Raw genomic sequence first — 19,202 nt, forward strand, 5'->3', positions numbered from 1 at the left:
TCGCTATTGAGCATGTGAAGTATTTTATCTTACATTCGTGTCTCGCTATTGAGTATGTAAAGTATTTTATCTCACAGTCATGTCTCACTATTGAGCATGTGAAGTATTTTATCTGACGGTTGTTTCTCGCTATAGAGCATGTGAAGTATTTTATCTCACGTTGTGTCTCGCTATTGCACGTCTGAAGTATTTTATCTCACAATTGTGTCTCGCTATAGAGCATGTGAAGTATTTTATCTCACAATTGTGTCTTGCTATAGAGCATGTGAAGTATTTTATCTCACGGTTGTGTCTTGCTATTGAGTTTGTGAAGTAATTCATCTCATGGTCATGTCTCGCTATAGAGCATGTGAAGTATTTCATCTCACAATTGTGTCTCGCTATAGAGTATGTGAAGTATTTTATCTCACGGTTGTGTCTTGCTATAGAGCATGTGAAGTATTTCATCTCACGGTTATGTCTTGCTATATAGCATGTGAAGTATTTCATCTCACAAATGTGTCTCGCTTTAGAGTATGTGAAATATTTTATCTCACGGTTGTGTCTTGCTATAGAGTATGTGAAATATTTTATCTCACGGTTGTGTCTCGTTATAGAGTATGTGAAGTATTTAATCTCACGATTGTGTCTTGCTACAGAGCATGTGAAGTATTTTATCTCACGGTTGTGTTTCGCTATTGAGTATGTAAAGTATTTTATCTCACGGTCGTGTCTCACTATTGAGCATGTGAAGTATTTTATCTCACGATCGTGTCTCGCTATTGAGCATGTGAAGTATTTTATCTCACAGTCGTGTCTCACTATTGAGCATGTGAAATATTTTATCTTACATTCGTGTCTCGCTATTGAGTATGTAAAGTATTTTATCTCACGGTCATGTCTCACTATTGAGCATGTGAAGTATTTTATCTGACGGTTGTTTCTCGCTATAGAGCATGTGAAGTATTTTAGCTCACGTTGTGTCTCGCCATTGCACGTCTGAAGTATTTTATCTCACGTTTGTGTCTCGCTATAGAGCATGTGAAGTATTTCATCTCACGGTTGTGTCTTGCTATAGAGCATGTGAAGTATTTTATCTCACGATTGTGTCTTGCTATTGAGTTTGTGAAGTATTTTATCTCACGGTTGTTTCTCGCTATTGAGCATATTGAGTATTTTATCTCACGGTTGTGTCTCGCTATAGAGCATGTGAAGTATTTTATCGTATGGTTGTGTCCCGCTATTGAGCATGTGAAGTATTTAATCTCACGGTTGTGTCTCGCTATTCAGCATGTGGAGTATTTTATCTCATGGTTGGGTCTCGCTTTTGAGCATGTGAAGTATTTCATCTCACGGTTGTGTATCGCTATAGAGCATGTAAAGTATTTTATCTCACGGTTGTGTCTCGCTATAGAGTATGTGAAATATTTTATCTCACGGTTGTGTCTCGTTACAGAGTATGTGAAGTATTTAATCTCACGATTGTGTCTTGCTACAGAGTATGTGAAGTATTTTATCTCACGGTCATGTCTCACTATTGAGCATGTGAAGTATTTTATCTCACAGTCGTGTCTCACTATTGAGCATGGGAAGTATTTTATCTTACATTCGTGTCTCGCTATTGAGTATGTAAAGTATTTTATATAACGGTCATGTCTCACTATTGAGCATGTGAAGTATTTTATCTCACGGTCGTGTCTCGCTATTGAGTATGTAAAGTATTTTATCTCACGGTCATGTCTCACTATTGAGCATGTGAAGTATTTAATCTCATAATTGTGTTTTGCTATTGAGTATTTGAAGTATTTTATCTCACGGTCGTGTCTCGCTATTGAGCATGTGAAGTATTTAATCTCATAATTGTGTCTTGCTATAGAGTATTTGAAGTATTTTATCTCACGGTCGTGTCTCGCTATTGAGTATGTAAAGTATTTTATCTCAAAGTCATGTCTCACTATTGAGCATGTGAAGTATTTTATCTCACAGTTGTGTCTCACTATTGTGCATGTGAAGTATTTTATCTCACGTTCGAGTCTCGCTATTGAGTATGTAAAGTATTTTATCTCACGGTCGTGTCTCGCTATTGAGCATGTGAAGTATTTTATCTCAAGATTGTGTCTCGCTATTGAGCATGTGAAGTATTTTATCTTACATTCGTGTCTCGCTATTGAGTATGTAAAGTATTTTATCTCACAGTCATGTCTCAGTATTGAGCATGTGAAGTATTTTATCTGACGGTTGTTTCTCGCTATAGAGCATGTGAAGTATTTTATCTCACGTTGTGTCTCGCTATTGCACGTCTGAAGTATTTTATCTCACAATTGTGTCTCGCTATAGAGCATGTGAAGTATTTTATCTCACAATTGTGTCTTGCTATAGAGCATGTGAAGTATTTTATCTCACGGTTGTGTCTTGCTATTGAGTTTGTGAAGTAATTCATCTCATGGTCATGTCTCGCTATAGAGCATGTGAAGTATTTCATCTCACAATTGTGTCTCGCTATAGAGTATGTGAAGTATTTTATCTCACGTTTGTGTCTTGCTATAGAGCATGTGAAGTATTTCATCTCACGGTTATGTCTTGCTATAGAGCATGTGAAGTATTTCATCTCACAAATGTGTCTCGCTTTAGAGTATGTGAAATATTTTATCTCACGGTTGTGTCTTGCTATAGAGTATGTGAAATATTTTATCTCACGGTTGTGTCTCGTTATAGAGTATGTGAAGTATTTAATCTCACGATTGTGTCTTGCTACAGAGCATGTTAAGTATTTTATCTCACGGTTGTGTCTCGCTATTGAGTATGTAAAGTATTTTATCTCACGGTCGTGTCTTGCTATTGAGCATGTGAAGTATTTTATCTCACGATCGTGTCTCGCTATTGAGCATGTGAAGTATTTTATCTCACAGTCGTGTCTCACTATTGAGCATGTGAAGTATTTTATCTTACATTCGTGTCTCGCTATTGAGTATGTAAAGTATTTTATCTCACGGTCATGTCTCACTATTGAGCATGTGAAGTATTTTATCTGACGGTTGTTTCTCGCTATAGAGCATGTGAAGTATTTTAGCTCACGTTGTGTCTCGCCATTGCACGTCTGAAGTATTTTATCTCACGTTTGTGTCTCGCTATAGAGCATGTGAAGTATTTCATCTCACGGTTGTATCTTGCTATAGAGCATGTGAAGTATTTTATCTCACGGTTGTGTCTTGCTATTGAGTTTGTGAAGTATTTTATCTCACGGTTGTTTCTCGCTATTGAGCATATTGAGTATTTTATCTCACGGTTGTGTCTCCCTATAGAGCATGTGAAGTATTTTATTGTATGGTTGTGTCCCGCTATTGAGCATGTGAAGTATTTAATCTCACGGTTGTGTCTCGCTATTCAGCATGTGGAGTATTTTATCTCATGGTTGTGTCTCGCTTTTGAGCATGTGAAGTATTTCATCTCATGGTTGTGTCTCGCTATAGAGCATGTAAAGTATTTTATCTCACGGTTGTGTCTCGCTATAGAGTATGTGAAATATTTTATCTCACGGTTGTGTCTCGTTATAGAGTATGTGAAGTATTTAATCTCACGATTGTGTCTTGCTACAGAGCATGTGAAGTATTTTATCTCACGGTTGTGTCTCGCTATTGAGTATGTAAAGTATTTTATCTCACGGTCGTTTCTCACTATTGAGCATGTGAAGTATTTTATCTCACGATTGTGTCTCGCTATTGAGCATGTGAAGTATTTTATCTCACAGTCGTGTCTCACTATTGAGCATGTGAAGTATTTTATCTTACATTTGTGTCTCGCTATTGAGTATGTAAAGTATTTTATCTCACGGTCATGTCTCACTATTGAGCATGTGAAGTATTTTATCTCACGTTGTGTCTCGCCATTGCACGTCTGAAGTATTTTATCTCACGTTTCTGTCTCGCTATAGAGCATGTGAAGTATTTCATCTCACGGTTGTGTCTTGCTATAGAGCATGTGAAGTATTTTATCTCACGGTTGTGTCTTGCTATTGAGTTTGTGAAGTATTTTATCTCACGGTTGTTTCTCGCTATTGAGCATATTGAGTATTTTATCTCACGGTTGTGTCTCGCTATAGAGCATGTGAAGTATTTTATCGTATGGTTGTGTCCAGCTATTGAGCATGTGAAGTATTTAATCTCACGGTTGTGTCTCGCTATTCAGCATGTGGAGTATTTTATCTCATGGTTGTGTCTCGCTTTTGAGCATGTGAAGTATTTCATCTCACGGTTGTGTCTCGCTATAGAGCATGTAAAGTATTTTATCTCACGGTTGTGTCTCGCTATTGTGCGTGTGAAGTATTTTATCTTATGGTTGAGTCTCGCTATTTCGCGTGTGATGTATTTTATCTAACTGTTGTGTATCACTATTGCGCGTGTGAACTATTTTATCTCATGGTTCTGTCTCGCTATTTAGCATGTGAAGTATTTCATCTCACGGTCATGTCTCGCTATAGAGCATGTGAAGTATTTCATCTCACAATTGTGTCTCGCTATAGAGTATGTGAAGTATTTTATCTCACGGTTGTGTCTTGCTATAGAGTATGTGAAATATTTCACCTCACGGTTGTGTCTCGCTAAAAAGCATTTGAAGTATTAAATCTCAAGATTGTGTCTTGCTATAGAGTATGTGAAGTATTTTATCTCAAGGTTATGTTTCGCTATAGAGCATGTGAAGTATTTCATCTCACAAATGTGTCTCGCTTTAGAGTATGTGAAATATTTTATCTCACGGTTGTGTCTCGTTATAGAGCATGTGAAGTATTTTATCTCACGGTTGTGTCTTGCTATTGAGTTTGTGAAGTATTTCATCTCACGGTCATGTTTCGCTATAGAGCGTGTGAAGTATTTCATCTCACAATTGTGTCTCGCTATAGAGTATGTGAAGTATTTTATCTCACAGTTGTGTCTTGCTATAGAGCATGTGAAGTATTTCATCTCACAATTGTGTCTCGCTATAGAGCATGTGAAGTATTTTATCGTATGGTTGTGTCCCGCTATTGAGCATATGAAGTATTTAATCTCACGGTTGTGTCTCGCTATTCAGCATGTGGAGTATTTTATCTCATGGTTGTGTCTCGCTTTTGAGCATGTGAACTATTTCATCTCACGGTTGTGTCTCGCTATAGAGCATGTAAAGTATTTTATCTCACGGTTGTGTCTCGCTATTGTGAGTGTGAAGTATTTTATCTTATGGTTGAGTCTCGCTATTTTGCGTGTGATGTATTTTATCTAACTGTTGTGTATCGCTATTGCGCGTGTGAACTATTTTATCTCATGGTTCTGTCTCGCTATTTAGCATGTGAAGTATTTCATCTCATGGTCATGTCTCGCTATAGAGCATGCGAAGTATTTCATCTCACAATTGTGTCTCGCTATAGAGTATGTGAAGTATTTTATCTCACGGTTGTGTCTTGCTATAGAGTATGTGAAATATTTCACCTCACGGTTGTGTCTCGCTATAAGGCATTTGAAGTATTAAATCTCAAGATTGTGTCTTGCTATAGAGTATGTGAAGTATTTTATCTCAAGGTTATGTCTCGCTATAGAGCATGTGAAGTATTTCATCTCACAAATGTGTCTCGCTTTAGAGTATGTGAAATATTTTATCTCACGGTCGTGTCTCGTTATAGAGCACGTCTGAAGTATTTTATCTCACGTTTGTGTCTCGCTATAGAGCATGTGAAGTATTTTATCTCACGGTTGTGTCTTGCTATAGAGCATGTGAAGTATTTTATCTCACGGTTGTGTCTTGCTATTGAGTTTGTGAAGTATTTCATCTCACGGTCATGTCTCGCTATAGAGCGTGAGAAGTATTTCATCTCACAATTGTGTCTCGCTATAGAGTATGTGAAGTATTTTATCTCACTGTTGTGTCTTGCTATAGAGCATGTGAAGTATTTCATCTCGCAATTGTGTCTCGCTATAGAGTATGTGAAGTATTTTATCGTATGGTTGTGTCCCGATATTGAGCATGTGAAATATTTAATCTCACGGTTGTGTCTCGCTATTCAGCATGTGGAGTATTTTATCTCATGGTTGTGTCTCGCTTTTGAGCATGTGACGTATTTCATCTCACGGTTGTGTCTCACTATAGTGCATGTAAAGTATTTTATCTCATGGTTGTGTCTCGCTATTGTGTGTGTGAAGTATTTTATCTTATGGTTGAGTCTCGCTATTTCGCGTGTGATGTATTTTATCTAACTGTTGTGTATCGCTATTGCGCGTGTGAACTATTTTATCTCATGGTTCTGTCTCACTATTTAGCATGTGAAGTATTTCATCTCACAGTCATGTCTAGCTATAGAGCATGTGAAGTATTTCATCTCACAATTGTGTCTCGCTATAGAGTATGTGAAGTATTTAATCTCACGGTTGTGTCTTGCTATAGAGCATGTGAAGTATTTCATCTCACAATTGTGTCTTGCTATAGAGTATGTGAAGTATTTTATCTCACGGTTGTGTCTTGCTATAGAGTATGTGAAATATTTCACCTCACGGTTGTGTCTCGTTATAGAGTATGTGAAGTATTTAATCTCACGATTGTGTCTTGCTACAGAGCATGTGAAGTATTTTATCTCACGGTTGTGTCTCGCTATTGAGTATGTAAAGTATTTTATCTCACAGTCGTGTCTCGCTATTGAGCATGTGAAGTATTTTATCTCATGATCGTGTCTCGCTATTGAGCATGTGAAGTATTTTATCTCACAGTCGTGTCTCGCTATTGAGCATGTGAAGTATTTTATCTTACATTCTTGTCTCGCTATTGAGTATGTAAAGTATTTTATCTCACGGTCATGTATCACTATTGAGCATGTGAAGTATTTTATCTGACGGTTGTTTCTCACTATAGAGCATGTGAAGCATTTTATCTCACGGTTGTGTCTTGCTATAGAGTATGTGAAATATTTCACCTCACGGTTGTGTCTCGCTATAAAGCATTTGAAGTATTAAATCTCAAGATTGTGTCTTGCTATAGAGTATGTGAAGTATTTTATCTCACGGTTATGTCTTGCTATAGAGCATGTGAAGTACTTCATCTCACAAATGTGTCTCGCTTTAGAGTATGTGAAATATTTTATCTCACTGTTGTGTCTTGCTATAGAGTATGTGAAATATTTTATCTCACGGTTGTGTCTCGTTATAGAGTATGTGAAGTATTTAATCTCACGATTGTGTCTTGCTACAGAGCATGTGAAGTATTTTATCTCACGGTTGTGTCTCGCTATTGAGTATGTAAAGTATTTTATCTCACAGTCGTGTCTCGCTATTGAACATGTGAAGTATTTTATCTCACAGTCGTGTCTCGCTATTGAGCATGTGAAGTATTTTATCTTACATTCGTGTCTCGCTATTGAGTATGTAAAGTATTTTATCTCACGGTCATGTCTCACTATTGAGTATGTGAAGTTTTTTATCTCACGGTTGTGTCTTGCTATAGAGCATGTGAAGTATTTCATCTCACGGTTATGTCTTGCTATAGAGCATGTGAAGTATTTCATCTCACAAATGTGTCTCGCTTTAGAGTATGTGAAATATTTTATCTCACGGTTGTGTCTTGCTATAGAGTATGTGAAATATTTTATCTCACGGTTGTGTCTCGTTATAGAGTATGTGAAGTATTTAATCTCACGATTGTGTCTTGCTACAGAGCATGTGAAGTATTTTATCTCACGGTTGTGTCTCACTATTGAGTATGTAAAGTATTTTATCTCACGGTCGTGTCTCGCTATTGAGCATGTGAAGTATTTTATCTCACGATCGTGTCTCGCTATTGAGCATGTGAAGTATTTTATCTCACAGTCGTGTCTCACTATTGAGCATGTGAAGTATTTTATCTTACATTCGTGTCTCGCTATTGAGTATGTAACGTATTTTATCTCACGGTCATGTCTCACTATTGAGCATGTGAAGTATTTTATCTGACGGTTGTTTCTCGCTATAGAGCATGTGAAGCATTTTAGCTCACGTTGTGTCTCGCCATTGCACGTCTGAAGTATTTTATCTCACGTTTGTGTCTCGCTATAGAGCATGTGAAGTATTTCATCTCACATTTGTGTCTTGCTATAGAGCATGTGAAGTATTTTATCTCACGGTTGTGTCTTGCTATTGAGTTTGTGAAGTATTTTATCTCACGGTTGTTTCTCGCTATTGAGCATATTGAGTATTTTATCTCACGGTTGTGTCTCGCTATAGAGCATGTGAAGTATTTTATCGTATGGTTGTGTCCCGCTATTGAGCATGTGAAGTATTTAATCTCACGGTTGTGTCTCGCTATTCAGCATGTGGAGTATTTTATCTCATGGTTGTGTCTCGCTTTTGAGCATGTGAACGATTTCATCTCACGGTTGTGTCTCGCTATAGAGCATGTAAAGTATTTTATCTCACGGTTGTGTCTCGCTATAGAGTATGTGAAATATTTTATCTCACGGTTGTGTCTCGTTATAGAGCATGTGAAGTATTTAATCTCACGATTGTGTCTTGCTACAGAGCATGTGAAGTATTTTATCTCACGGTTGTGTCTCGCTATTGAGTATGTAAAGTATTTTATCTCACGGTCGTGTCTCGCTATTGAGCATGTGAAGTATTTTATCTCACGATCGTGTCTCGCTATTGAGCATGTGAAGTATTTTATCTCACAGTCGTGTCTCACTATTGAGCATGTGAAGTATTTTATCTCACATTCGTGTCTCGCTATTGAGTATGTAAAGTATTTTATCTCACGGTCATGTCTCACTATTGAGCATGTGAAGTATTTTATCTGACGGTTGTTTCTCGCTATAGAGCATGTGAAGTATTTTAGCTCATGTTGTGTCTCGCCATTGCACGTCTGAAGTATTTTATCTCACGTTTGTGTCTCGCTATAGAGCATGTGAAGTATTTCATCTCACGGTTGTGTCTTGCTATTGAGTTTGTGAAGTATTTTATCTCACGGTTGTTTCTCGCTATTGAGCATATTGAGTATTTTATCTCACGGTTGTGTCTCGCTATAGAGCATGTGAAGTATTTTATCTCACGGTTGTGTCTCGCTATTGAGCATGTGAAGTATTTTATCTCACGGCCGTGTCTTGCTATTGGGCATGTGAAGTATTTTATCTCACGGTTGTGTCTCTCTATTGAGCATGTGAAGTATTTTATCTCACGGTTGTGTTTTCCTATTGAGTATGTAAAGTATTTTATCTCACAGTCGTGTCTCGCTATTGAGCATGTGAAGTATTTTATCTCACGTTCGTGTCTCGCTATTGAGTAGGTAAAGTATTTTATTTTACGGTCATGTCTCACTATTGTGCATGTGAAGTATTTTATCTCACGGTCGTGTCTTGCTATTGAGCATGTGAAGTATTTTATCTCACGATCGTATCTCGCTATTGAGCATGTGAAGTATTTTATCTCACAGTCGTGTCTCGCTATTGAGCATGTGAAGTATTTTATCTTATAGTCGTGTCTCGCTATTGAGTATGTAAAGTATTTTATCTCATGGTCATGTCTCACTATTGAGCATGTGAAGTATTTTATCTCACAGCCGTGTCTCACTATTGTGCATGTGAAGTATTTTATGTCACGGTCATGTCTCGCTATTGAGTATGTAAAGTATTTTATCTCACGGTCGTGTCTCGATATTGAGCATGTGAAGTATTTTATTTCATGGTCATGTCTCGCTATTGCTTGTGTGAAGTATTTTATCTCACGATCATTTCTCGCTATTGCTTGTGTGAAGTTTCTCATATCACGGTTGTATCTCGCTGTTGTAAAGATGATGATGTTGTGTCCTTTAATTTATTATATTTCTAGAAACTTGTTTGTTCTTTAAGGTTTTTAGGGTATTTTTGCAATGTTGGAATCCATCACAGTGGGACTCATTCTATGCGCAAAGCGGTAATGAACTAGATATGCCTCCTGGCATTATAATGGAGCTGAACTGGCATTTCACAGTTGTGAAGAGAAACAAATCTTTATTAATTCTGCACTTTTGGTGATGTTTTGGTGAGCTTTTTCTATCAGATTTTAGCTTCATGGTCAGATTTAGAGTATAAAATAATTAGTACCATTAGGATTCCTGCTCTTCAAGAGATGACTTGTATAAAACAAATAAATGCTACTAAATGCACGTATATTACTACGTTACCTATGGGCTTGGGGTAGGACAATCCTAAACAAATAATTGCATGTGCAGAGGAGCAGATTATAATCTATTAAATATAACTGTATTATACAAGTAATGAAAAGTAAAATTACAGAAGTAATACCCCTTTACAATGGTGTGAGTACATACTGACCTTACTGTCTGTTGCTAGTCTATTTTTCCCATGCTTCACCTCTTATATGGGGGATTCCTACAATTCCACTGCATGCTGGGACTTGTAGTTTCCCATGAGTGGTCTAAAAGACGTAACAGACTAACAAAACACTAAAATAAAACGTAACAAACACTAAAATAAAAATTTTAACCCCTAATCTGCCGAACCGGACATCGCCGCCACTATAAAAATATATTAACCCCTAAACCGCCGCACTCCCGCATCGCAAACACTAGTTAAATTTTATTAACCCCTAATCTGCCACCCCCAACGTCGCCGCAACTATATTAAATGTATTAACCCCTAAATCTAAGTCTAACCCTAACCCTAACAACCCCTAACTTAAATATAATTTAAATAAATCTAAATAAAATAACTACACTTAACTAAATTATTCCTATTTAAAACTAAATACTTACCTATAAAATATACCCTAAGATAGCTACAATATAACTAATAGTAACATTGTAGCTAGCTTAGGATTTATTTTTATTTTACAGGCAAGTTTGTATTCATTTTAACTAGGTAGAATAGTTATTAAATAGTTATTAACTATTTAATAGCTACCTAGATAAAATAAAGTCAAATTTACCTGTAAAATAAAACCTAGCCTAAGTTACAATTACACCTAACACTACACTATAATTAAATAAATTCCCTAAACTAAATACAATTAAATACCATTAAATACAATTATCTAAAGTACGGAAAAAAAACACTAAATTACAGAAAATAATAAAATAATTACTAGTTTTTTTTAACTAATTACACCTAATCTAATCCCCCTAATAAAATAAAAAAGCCCCCCAAAATAAAAAAAAAGCCCTACCCTATACTAAATTACAAATAGCCCTTAAAAGGGCCTTTTGCGGGGCCTTGCCCCTAAGTATTCAGCTCTTTTACCTGTAAAAAAAGTACAATACCCCCCAACATTAAAATCCACCACCCACATACCCCACCCTACTCTAAAACCCACCCAATACCCCCATAATAAAACACTAACCCCTTGAAATTCACCCTACCTTGAGAAGTCTTCACCCAACTGGGCCGAAGTCCTCAACGACGCCGGGCGAAGTGGTCCTCCAGACGGGCAGAAGTCTTTATCCAAGCTGGGAAGAACAGGTCCTCCAGACGGGCAGAAGTCTTCATCCAAGCCGGGAAGAAAAGGTCCTCCAAACGGGCAGAAGTCTTCATCCAGGCGGCATCTTCTATCTTCATCTATCCAGCGCAGAGCGCCTCCATCTTCAAAACATCCGATGCGGAGCATCCTCTTTAAACGACGTCCAACTGAAGAATGAAGGTTCCTTTAAATGACGTCATCCAAGATGGTGTCCCTTTAATTTCGATTGGCTGATAGAATTCTATCAGCCAATCGGAATTAAGGTAGAAAAAATCCTATTGGCTGATCCAATCAGCCAGTAGGATTGAGCTGGCATTCTATTGGCTGATTGGAGGGAAGCCATCTTGGATGACGTGATTTAAAGGAACCTTCATTCTTCAGTTGGACGTCGTTTGAAGAGGATGCTCCGCGTCGGATGTCTTGAAGATGGAGCCGCTCCGCTCCGGATTGATGAAGATAGAAGATGCCGCCTGGATGAAGACTTCTGCCCATCTGGAGGACCTCTTCTTCCCAGGTTGGATGAAGACTTCTGCCCATCTGGAGGACCACTTCGCCCGGCTTCGTTGAGGACTTTGGTCCGGTTGTGTGAAGACTTCTCAAGGTAGGGTGATCTTCAAGGGGTTAGTGTTAGGTTTTATTAAGGGGGTATTGGGTGGGTTTTAGAGTAGGGTTTTATTAGGGGAATTAGATTAGGTGTAATTAGTTTTAAAAACTTGTAATTATTTTATTATTTTCTGTAATTTAGTGTACTTTAGATAATTGTATTTAATTGTAATTATTGTATTTAGTTTAGGTAATTAATTTAATTATAGTGTAGTGTTAGGTGTAATTGTAACTTAGGTTAGGTTTTATTTTACAGGTAAAATAACTATTTAATAACTATTCTACCTAGTTAAAATAAATACAAAGTTGCCTGTAAAATAAAAATAAATCCTAAGATAGCTACAATGTAGATATTAGTTATATTGTAGCTATTTTAGGGTTTATTTTATAGGTAAGTATTTAGTTTTAAATAGGAATAATTTAGTTAATTGTAGTTATTTTATTTAGATTTATTTAAATTATATTTAAGTTAGGGGGGGTTAGGGTTAGACTTAGGTTTAGGGGTTAAGAACTTTAATTTAGTGGCAGCGACATTGGGGGCGGCAGATTAGGGGTTAATAAATATAATGTAGGTGTCGGCGATGTTGAGGGCAGCAGATTAGGGGTTAATAAGTATAATGTAGGTGGCGACGGTGTCCGGAGCGGCAGATTAGGGGTTAATAATATAATGTAGGTTTCGGCGATGTCGGGGGCGATGGATTACGGGTTAATAAGTGTAAGATTAGGGGTGTTTAGACTCGGGGTTCATGTTAGGGTGTTAGGTGTAGACATAGGAATCAATGGGGCTGCGTTAAGAGCTGAACGCTGTTTTTTTGCAGGTGTTAGGGAATTTTCAGCCGGCTCTCCCCCATTGATTCCTATGGGGAAATCGTGCACGAGCAAGTTTTGCCAGCTCACCGCTACCGTAAGCAACGCAAAACTCGTAATCTAGGTGAGTGATTGTTATAATTCAATGCTTGCAAAGACAGTGACAGAAAACAGTGTCTCCATCACGACACAGACTTAAGTCAGTCAGAAGTGACACTAGTATATCTTGAAACACGATTTTATCACATATATGACACTGGATGAAAAAAATATGGCAACCATGTCCCATTTGTAATCAACTTCATAAGGGGATTGCTTATAAGTGTTTATGTACTTGGTATTCAGGGACAGATAAATGCACCCATATGTTTGTCACTAGTGATGTGACAAGATGTGGCCCTAGATATGTAATCCTATCTGTCATACTCACCAGTTTCACAGTGTTTCCCTGTGTACCCAGCGAGACACGCGCAGCTGTAGGATCCAGTGCTCCCTACAATGCATGTACCATCATGGAAGCAGGGCGACGAGGAGCAGGCTGAAATAAACAAACTCGTATCAGTGGAGAGAGAAGAGGGTTACACTGCCAGCCATGATATGGTTTAGTAAAACATGCTCCTGGGAATGACATATACACACATAGCTGTATGTAGTGGGAATCCCCTGCACACTATATAAGGATGAGGGGGGCAGAATGAGCTTACAAGACCATCAGACACGTTTGCTATTGGTTATGTCACTCTCTACATCACAAAGTGAAACCTACAGAAAGGAACACAATACTGTGCAACTCTTTACACGGACAGTTACACATATTTAGAAGACCAGAGACAAATAGTGTTAGGTATTAATAATGCAAGTCAGTGTGATCCTTTGGTGAGGTCAGTGGGTTATGTGGCACAAACATCTGGACTACAGGTTTGAGTCCCAGCAAGGCCAATTAAGTCTGATAAAGTGCACTGGGTGACTACAGCTATAAAGCAACAGTCACAATTAAACTTTTATTATTTAGACAGTGCTGACCTTTAAAAACAAAAAACTGAGTTTGTTATCATTAGGCTCTTAACCACTATGTACAATGTAACCGAGTGTTCAGTGACGATACCTGTGACTTCTTCAAAGGTGGCGTAGAAACCATCAAAATTCTTGGATCCGTCTGACTGAAACAGGATGTGCAGGGTATATCCAGAGCTGCGTATGGGCAGAGGACGTTCATTGCCACAGAATCGTTTGATGATCTTGGCATCCACATTATCACCATCGCGGACCTCTACGTAATCATATTGACACATATAATCAAACTCCAGACTCATCATTGCAAACCTGTGATGTGTAAGGAAATAACGTCTCAGTAAGAGATCCTGACAGAACAATGGTGAACGTATGGACAAGAAATAGTACTTAACTGACTGATAAACAGAGGAAAATCAGCCATGTGCTAGCATTAATATTCCTACATCATCATGGGCTTTTACTTATATTCTGAATATTAGCCTTCGAATAGTCTGTTTTACACTCTGCCATGAAGTATTATTTTTATGCTGGTTCTCCCCATCCACTACAGAATCAAAATACAGTAACCTAGAAAGCTGTCAGTTATATCACCCCTAACTATGGGCTAGATTACAAGTGGAGCTCTGTTTATCACTCCCACTCGAGCGTAAACAGCACTGGACAAAAGCTTTTTGAGCGAGTCATTTTGGGCTTCAATTACAAGTTGAAAGTAAAAAGATTGTGCATAAGCCCTAACCCTTAAGGAGCGTTACTAAAATATTACATATAAAATATTTAAAAAATATATAATTATTTTTTTTAATTATTAAACATACTGTAAAATATATAGATATATTCTTTAGATTATTTTGAATATTTTACAGTATGTTTAATAACTTTATTAATTTTTTTTAATATTCTATATGTAATATTTCAATATCGTTCCCCTAAGAAGTTTGTATGTGCCGTAACACAGCCTGAGTTAAGATCTAAATCACGAAACCCGATGCGCAAAACACATATTTTACATTCCTATGTTCTTCACTTACAGCTAGATTAAGAGTTATGCGCGCTATAGGGAAATTAACGAACACAACAAAAGTTGGGTTATTGAACCCCCTATAGCGTAGCCATTACAAGTTTTCAAACAGCCGGCTTGTGCGTGCTATATGGTTGCGTTGAGCTCCATACCGCACAAAATACAAGCACTGTTTTGACGTGCTCGTGCACGCTTCCCCCATAGACATCAATGGGGAGAGCGGGTCAGAAAAAAAGCCTAACACCTGCGATCGTGGAATGAAAAGCCCTGTAACGCAGCCTCATTGATGTCTATGGGGAAAATAAAAGTTACATTTAAACCTAACACCCTGACATAAACCCCGAGTCTAAACACCCCTAATCTGCCGCCCCAACATCGCCGCCACCTACCTACAGTTAATAACCCCTAATCTGCCACTCCCGATATCGCCACCACCTAAATGAAGTTATTAACCCCTAATCTGCCGCTACCGATAACGCCGCCACTATATTAAAGTTATTAACCCCTATTCCGCCGCTCCCTGACATCGCTGCCACTAAATAAAGGTATTTACCCCTAAACCTCTGGCCTCCCACATCAATACCAAAAAATAAACCTATTAATCCCTAAACTGCCAGCCCCCCACATTGCAACAACCTAAATTAAACTATATTAACCCCTAAACCTAACCCTAACCCTAACGTAACCCTAACCGTAAACCTAAACCTAACCCTAACACCCCCTAACTTTAACATAATTAAAATAGAGCTAAATTAAAGTTACAATTATTAACAAAATAATACCTACTTAACTAAATACATACTTACTTGTGAAATAAAACCTAAGCTAGCTACAATATAACTAATAGTCTAGAGACAAACGAGAAGATGATTGCCCCTTTTTTTGTATACCTGCCCGTAATTTAAGAGTTAATCATTCCTATAGTTCACATTTTGAGTTTTAGCTGTTCTTCACCTGTTGATTGCTACTAGACAGTACTTATATCTCATGCAAAGTGATGACTTCTCTATAGTATGTTGCACTGCTACCTTAGCTTTTACAGAGGTCTGTTTGGTGCCATGACGTTTAATTATATAAGTAGTAGGGATATAAATCCACACAGCCTTATCAAAGTTACTGTTAAAATATAGAACTCATATTTTTCTAGCATAGTTCTGTTTAGTAATCATTTGGAAATGTTCAATTACCCTTTAACTAATAGTTTGCTTCTCTAGAAGGACTACATTATGCAGTCTTGTATAGATGAAAACATTGTATACACTTGTGATATTCTGCCTGCAAGTGGAGCTACTCTTAAGTGTAAGCGTGGGTTAAATATCTTGGGAAATACTATGGTTGTGTATTTAACCCTGGAACTTTGCATATACAACTCTCTGCATCTATTTTATATTCATATAATCCTAAAATATCTCGTTATCTCCAAACTTACATATTTTAGCCTCTCTCGAGCAATCCATAGTAACTAACCATACAAATTTGCCCATAATCTCATTCATGTATAGCCCACTTTTGAATTACTCATCACCATGGTACCTCTTGCGGTATTGTGAAACTCCAATTCTCCAGTTATTTAACTTATAAAGAAGGTCTACAACATTTTTGGTATGGGTGCTCTTACCTACTCTCAGATAGCATAGTTAATTAATGCGGTCCACCCTACAGTTAGAGTACATACGGCAATCCTCCTTATAGTAAATTATTCCCTGCATATGCCATGTGTTCACAATTCATATATATATTTTCTCTAGCGGTGCTCACTCGCTGATAAACTTTGTTATGCTTAGCATACTAGCAATCCAGTTACTTTAATTTTTATTCAGTATTTCCTACATCAAAGCTTATTATTTATCATTGGGCCCTAAAGTGGCCGCAAATTTGACTGTCACACTTTTTCCATTGCCTTCATCCTAGTGGCCTATGAGTGGTCATCCAAATAGTCACACAAATAAGATTTTAATATTATAAAATAGAGATTTCAGAAGCCTTTGTTGTGTCTTTCACCCTTTTTCCTAATATTGGAAAATGTTATTATTCCTTTGAACTTTTGTTAATGTTGTTATTTGGCAACCAATGTATTTTTTCTTGCAATCATTGAATTTCAAAAATTATTCCTATTCTAATACCCTTAAAAAAAACAAAAAAAAACCCTAATCTATAATAAAGGGCCTTTTGTAGGGCATTGCCCTAAAGTTTACAGCTCTTTTGCTACAAAACAAAACAAGCACCCCCTAACAGTATTACAAACCCCCACCCCCCAAACCCACAAAATAAAAATAAAGTAAAACCTAATCTACTCATTGCCCTGAAAAGGGCATTTGTATGGGCAAGCCCTAATCTAAAAATAAAAACCCACCCCAAAACGAAAAAAATACATTAAACAAAATAACAAACAAATTATCAAAAATAATAAAAGTTATTCCTTTTCTAACACCCATTTAAAAAAAAAAAAAAAAAAACCTAATCTAGAATAAACTACCAATAGCCCTTAAAAGAGCCTTAAAAGGGCCTGATTCATCATCCAATAGAATGAGAGCTGCTTAAATCCTATTGGCTGACTTGAAAAGCCAATAGGATTTTAGCAGCTCTAATTCCTATTGGCTGATTCAAATTTTTCAGCCAATAGGAATGCAAGGGACGCATTGAAGATTCAGTGTACGGCGACGACCATATGAAGAGTATGCTCTGCGCCGGATGTCTTCAGGATGGACCCGCTCCGCACCGCCGAGCTCAAGATAGAAGATGCCACCTGGAATAAGATAGAAGAGGCCGTCTGGATGAAGACTTCTCGCCGCCTGGATGAGGACTTCGCCGCCTGGATGAAGATAGAAGAGGCCGCCTGGATGAAGATAGAAGAGGCCGTCTGGATGAAGACTTCTCGCCGCCTGGATGTTCAAGCGGGACTTCAAAAACAGTAAGTAGATTGTCGGGGATTAGTGTTAGGTTTTTTTAAGGGTTTTTTTGTGTGTTTTTTTTTAGATTAGGGTTTGGGCAGCAAAATAGCTAAATGCCCTTTTAAGGGCAATGCCCATACAAATACCCTTTTTAGAGCAATGGGTAGATTAGGTTCTTTTAGAATTAGTATTTTTTTATTTTGGGGGGTTGGTTAGGTGGTGAGTTTTACTGTTGGGGGGGTCTTTGTATTTTTTTTTCAGGGCGTTAGGTTTAGGGGTTACTAGTTTACTTTGGTATATTTCGTTGCGGGGGGCTTGCGGTTTAGGGGTTAATAGGTTTATTATAGTGGCAATAGTGTAGGGCTTAATAACTTTAGTACAGTGGGGGCGATGTGGGTGGACGGCAGATTAGAGGTTAATAATATTTAAGTGTTCGCGATGCGGGAGGGCGGCGGTTTAACAGAACTAAGTTTAAACTAACAATTAAACTAATATAATTATTAAAATAAAATTGAACTAACTACCAATTAAATAAAACTAAACTACACATTAAAAAATCCTAACACTACTCTAAAAATTACAAAGTATCTAATTACAAAAAATAAAAAAGGCTAAATTACAAAAAATAACAAACACTAAAATAACTTTATTATAGTGGTGACGATGCCGGAGAGCAGCTGAATAGGGGTTAATAATTCTTTTTAGTGGTGGCGATGTCGGGAGCAGCAGATTAGGGGTTAATATCTTTAATATAGTGTTTGCAATGCGGGAGGGCCTCGGTTTAGGGGTAAGGTAGTTTATGGGTGTTTAGTGTACTTTGTAACACTTTAGTTATGATTTTTATGTTACAGTTTTGTAGCGTAAAACTCATAACTACTGCTTTTAGATTGCGGAACGGATCTTGTCAGTATAGGCTGCAACGCTAGAGAGAAACTGCCCTTGTGAGTCAATGTGATATTTTACTTTATGATGGGGAATTTTACAGAATTGGACACTCTCTAATAATGTTATACTGGATCTATAATGTGTTGTTGAGTACAAATTATCAGGAACGGATTTTTTAAAAAAAAAACAACCTATAAGAGAGATTATTGGAAGCTTAGCAAGTGGTAAGAGAGTACTATGAACATCTTTGGTCAGACTACTGAGGGAAGAGGTGGATCCCTAAGGAGCAGGTAGCAGCAATCCTAATGAGGCACCATGTGTGAGAGGCTTAAAGCTTTTGTTCAACAAATATCCAATTCTATATATTCTATGTAAATTAGAGCAATGGGACAGGGAGAGTTCTCTAGAGAACACAAAAAGATTTGGGTGTTTTCAACACAAATGTGGTAATGAGATTCAAGGGAAGTTTATACAAGGCAGATAGAGAAAACCCCAACAAGGGAGCCAAGCCTGAGCATTGTGGTCCTCCAACAGTGTGGTACAGAGCCGGAAGATGTGCCACAGGGT

General features: G+C 37.5%; 1 protein-coding gene across 1 annotated transcript in view; it reads right to left on the reverse strand.

Annotated features, from left to right (window-relative positions):
• Positions 1 to 13,257: 13,257 nt before the first annotated feature.
• Positions 13,258 to 19,202, reverse strand: part of LOC128644607 (inactive serine protease PAMR1-like) — a gene marked incomplete at its 3' end in the record, with an annotated part of 74,795 nt that continues 68,850 nt past the window's right edge. Inside the window, exons 5-6 of the mRNA XM_053697152.1 lie at positions 13,933 to 14,150; positions 13,258 to 13,365 (exon numbers count right to left, since the gene is read on the reverse strand). Coding sequence (XP_053553127.1) covers positions 13,258 to 13,365; positions 13,933 to 14,150 — 326 coding nt within the window. The remainder of the gene's footprint in view (positions 13,366 to 13,932; positions 14,151 to 19,202) is intronic.

This window comes from Bombina bombina, unplaced genomic scaffold (assembly GCF_027579735.1).
Source record: "Bombina bombina isolate aBomBom1 unplaced genomic scaffold, aBomBom1.pri scaffold_764, whole genome shotgun sequence".
In the NCBI taxonomy this organism is placed as follows: Eukaryota; Metazoa; Chordata; class Amphibia; order Anura; family Bombinatoridae; genus Bombina; species Bombina bombina.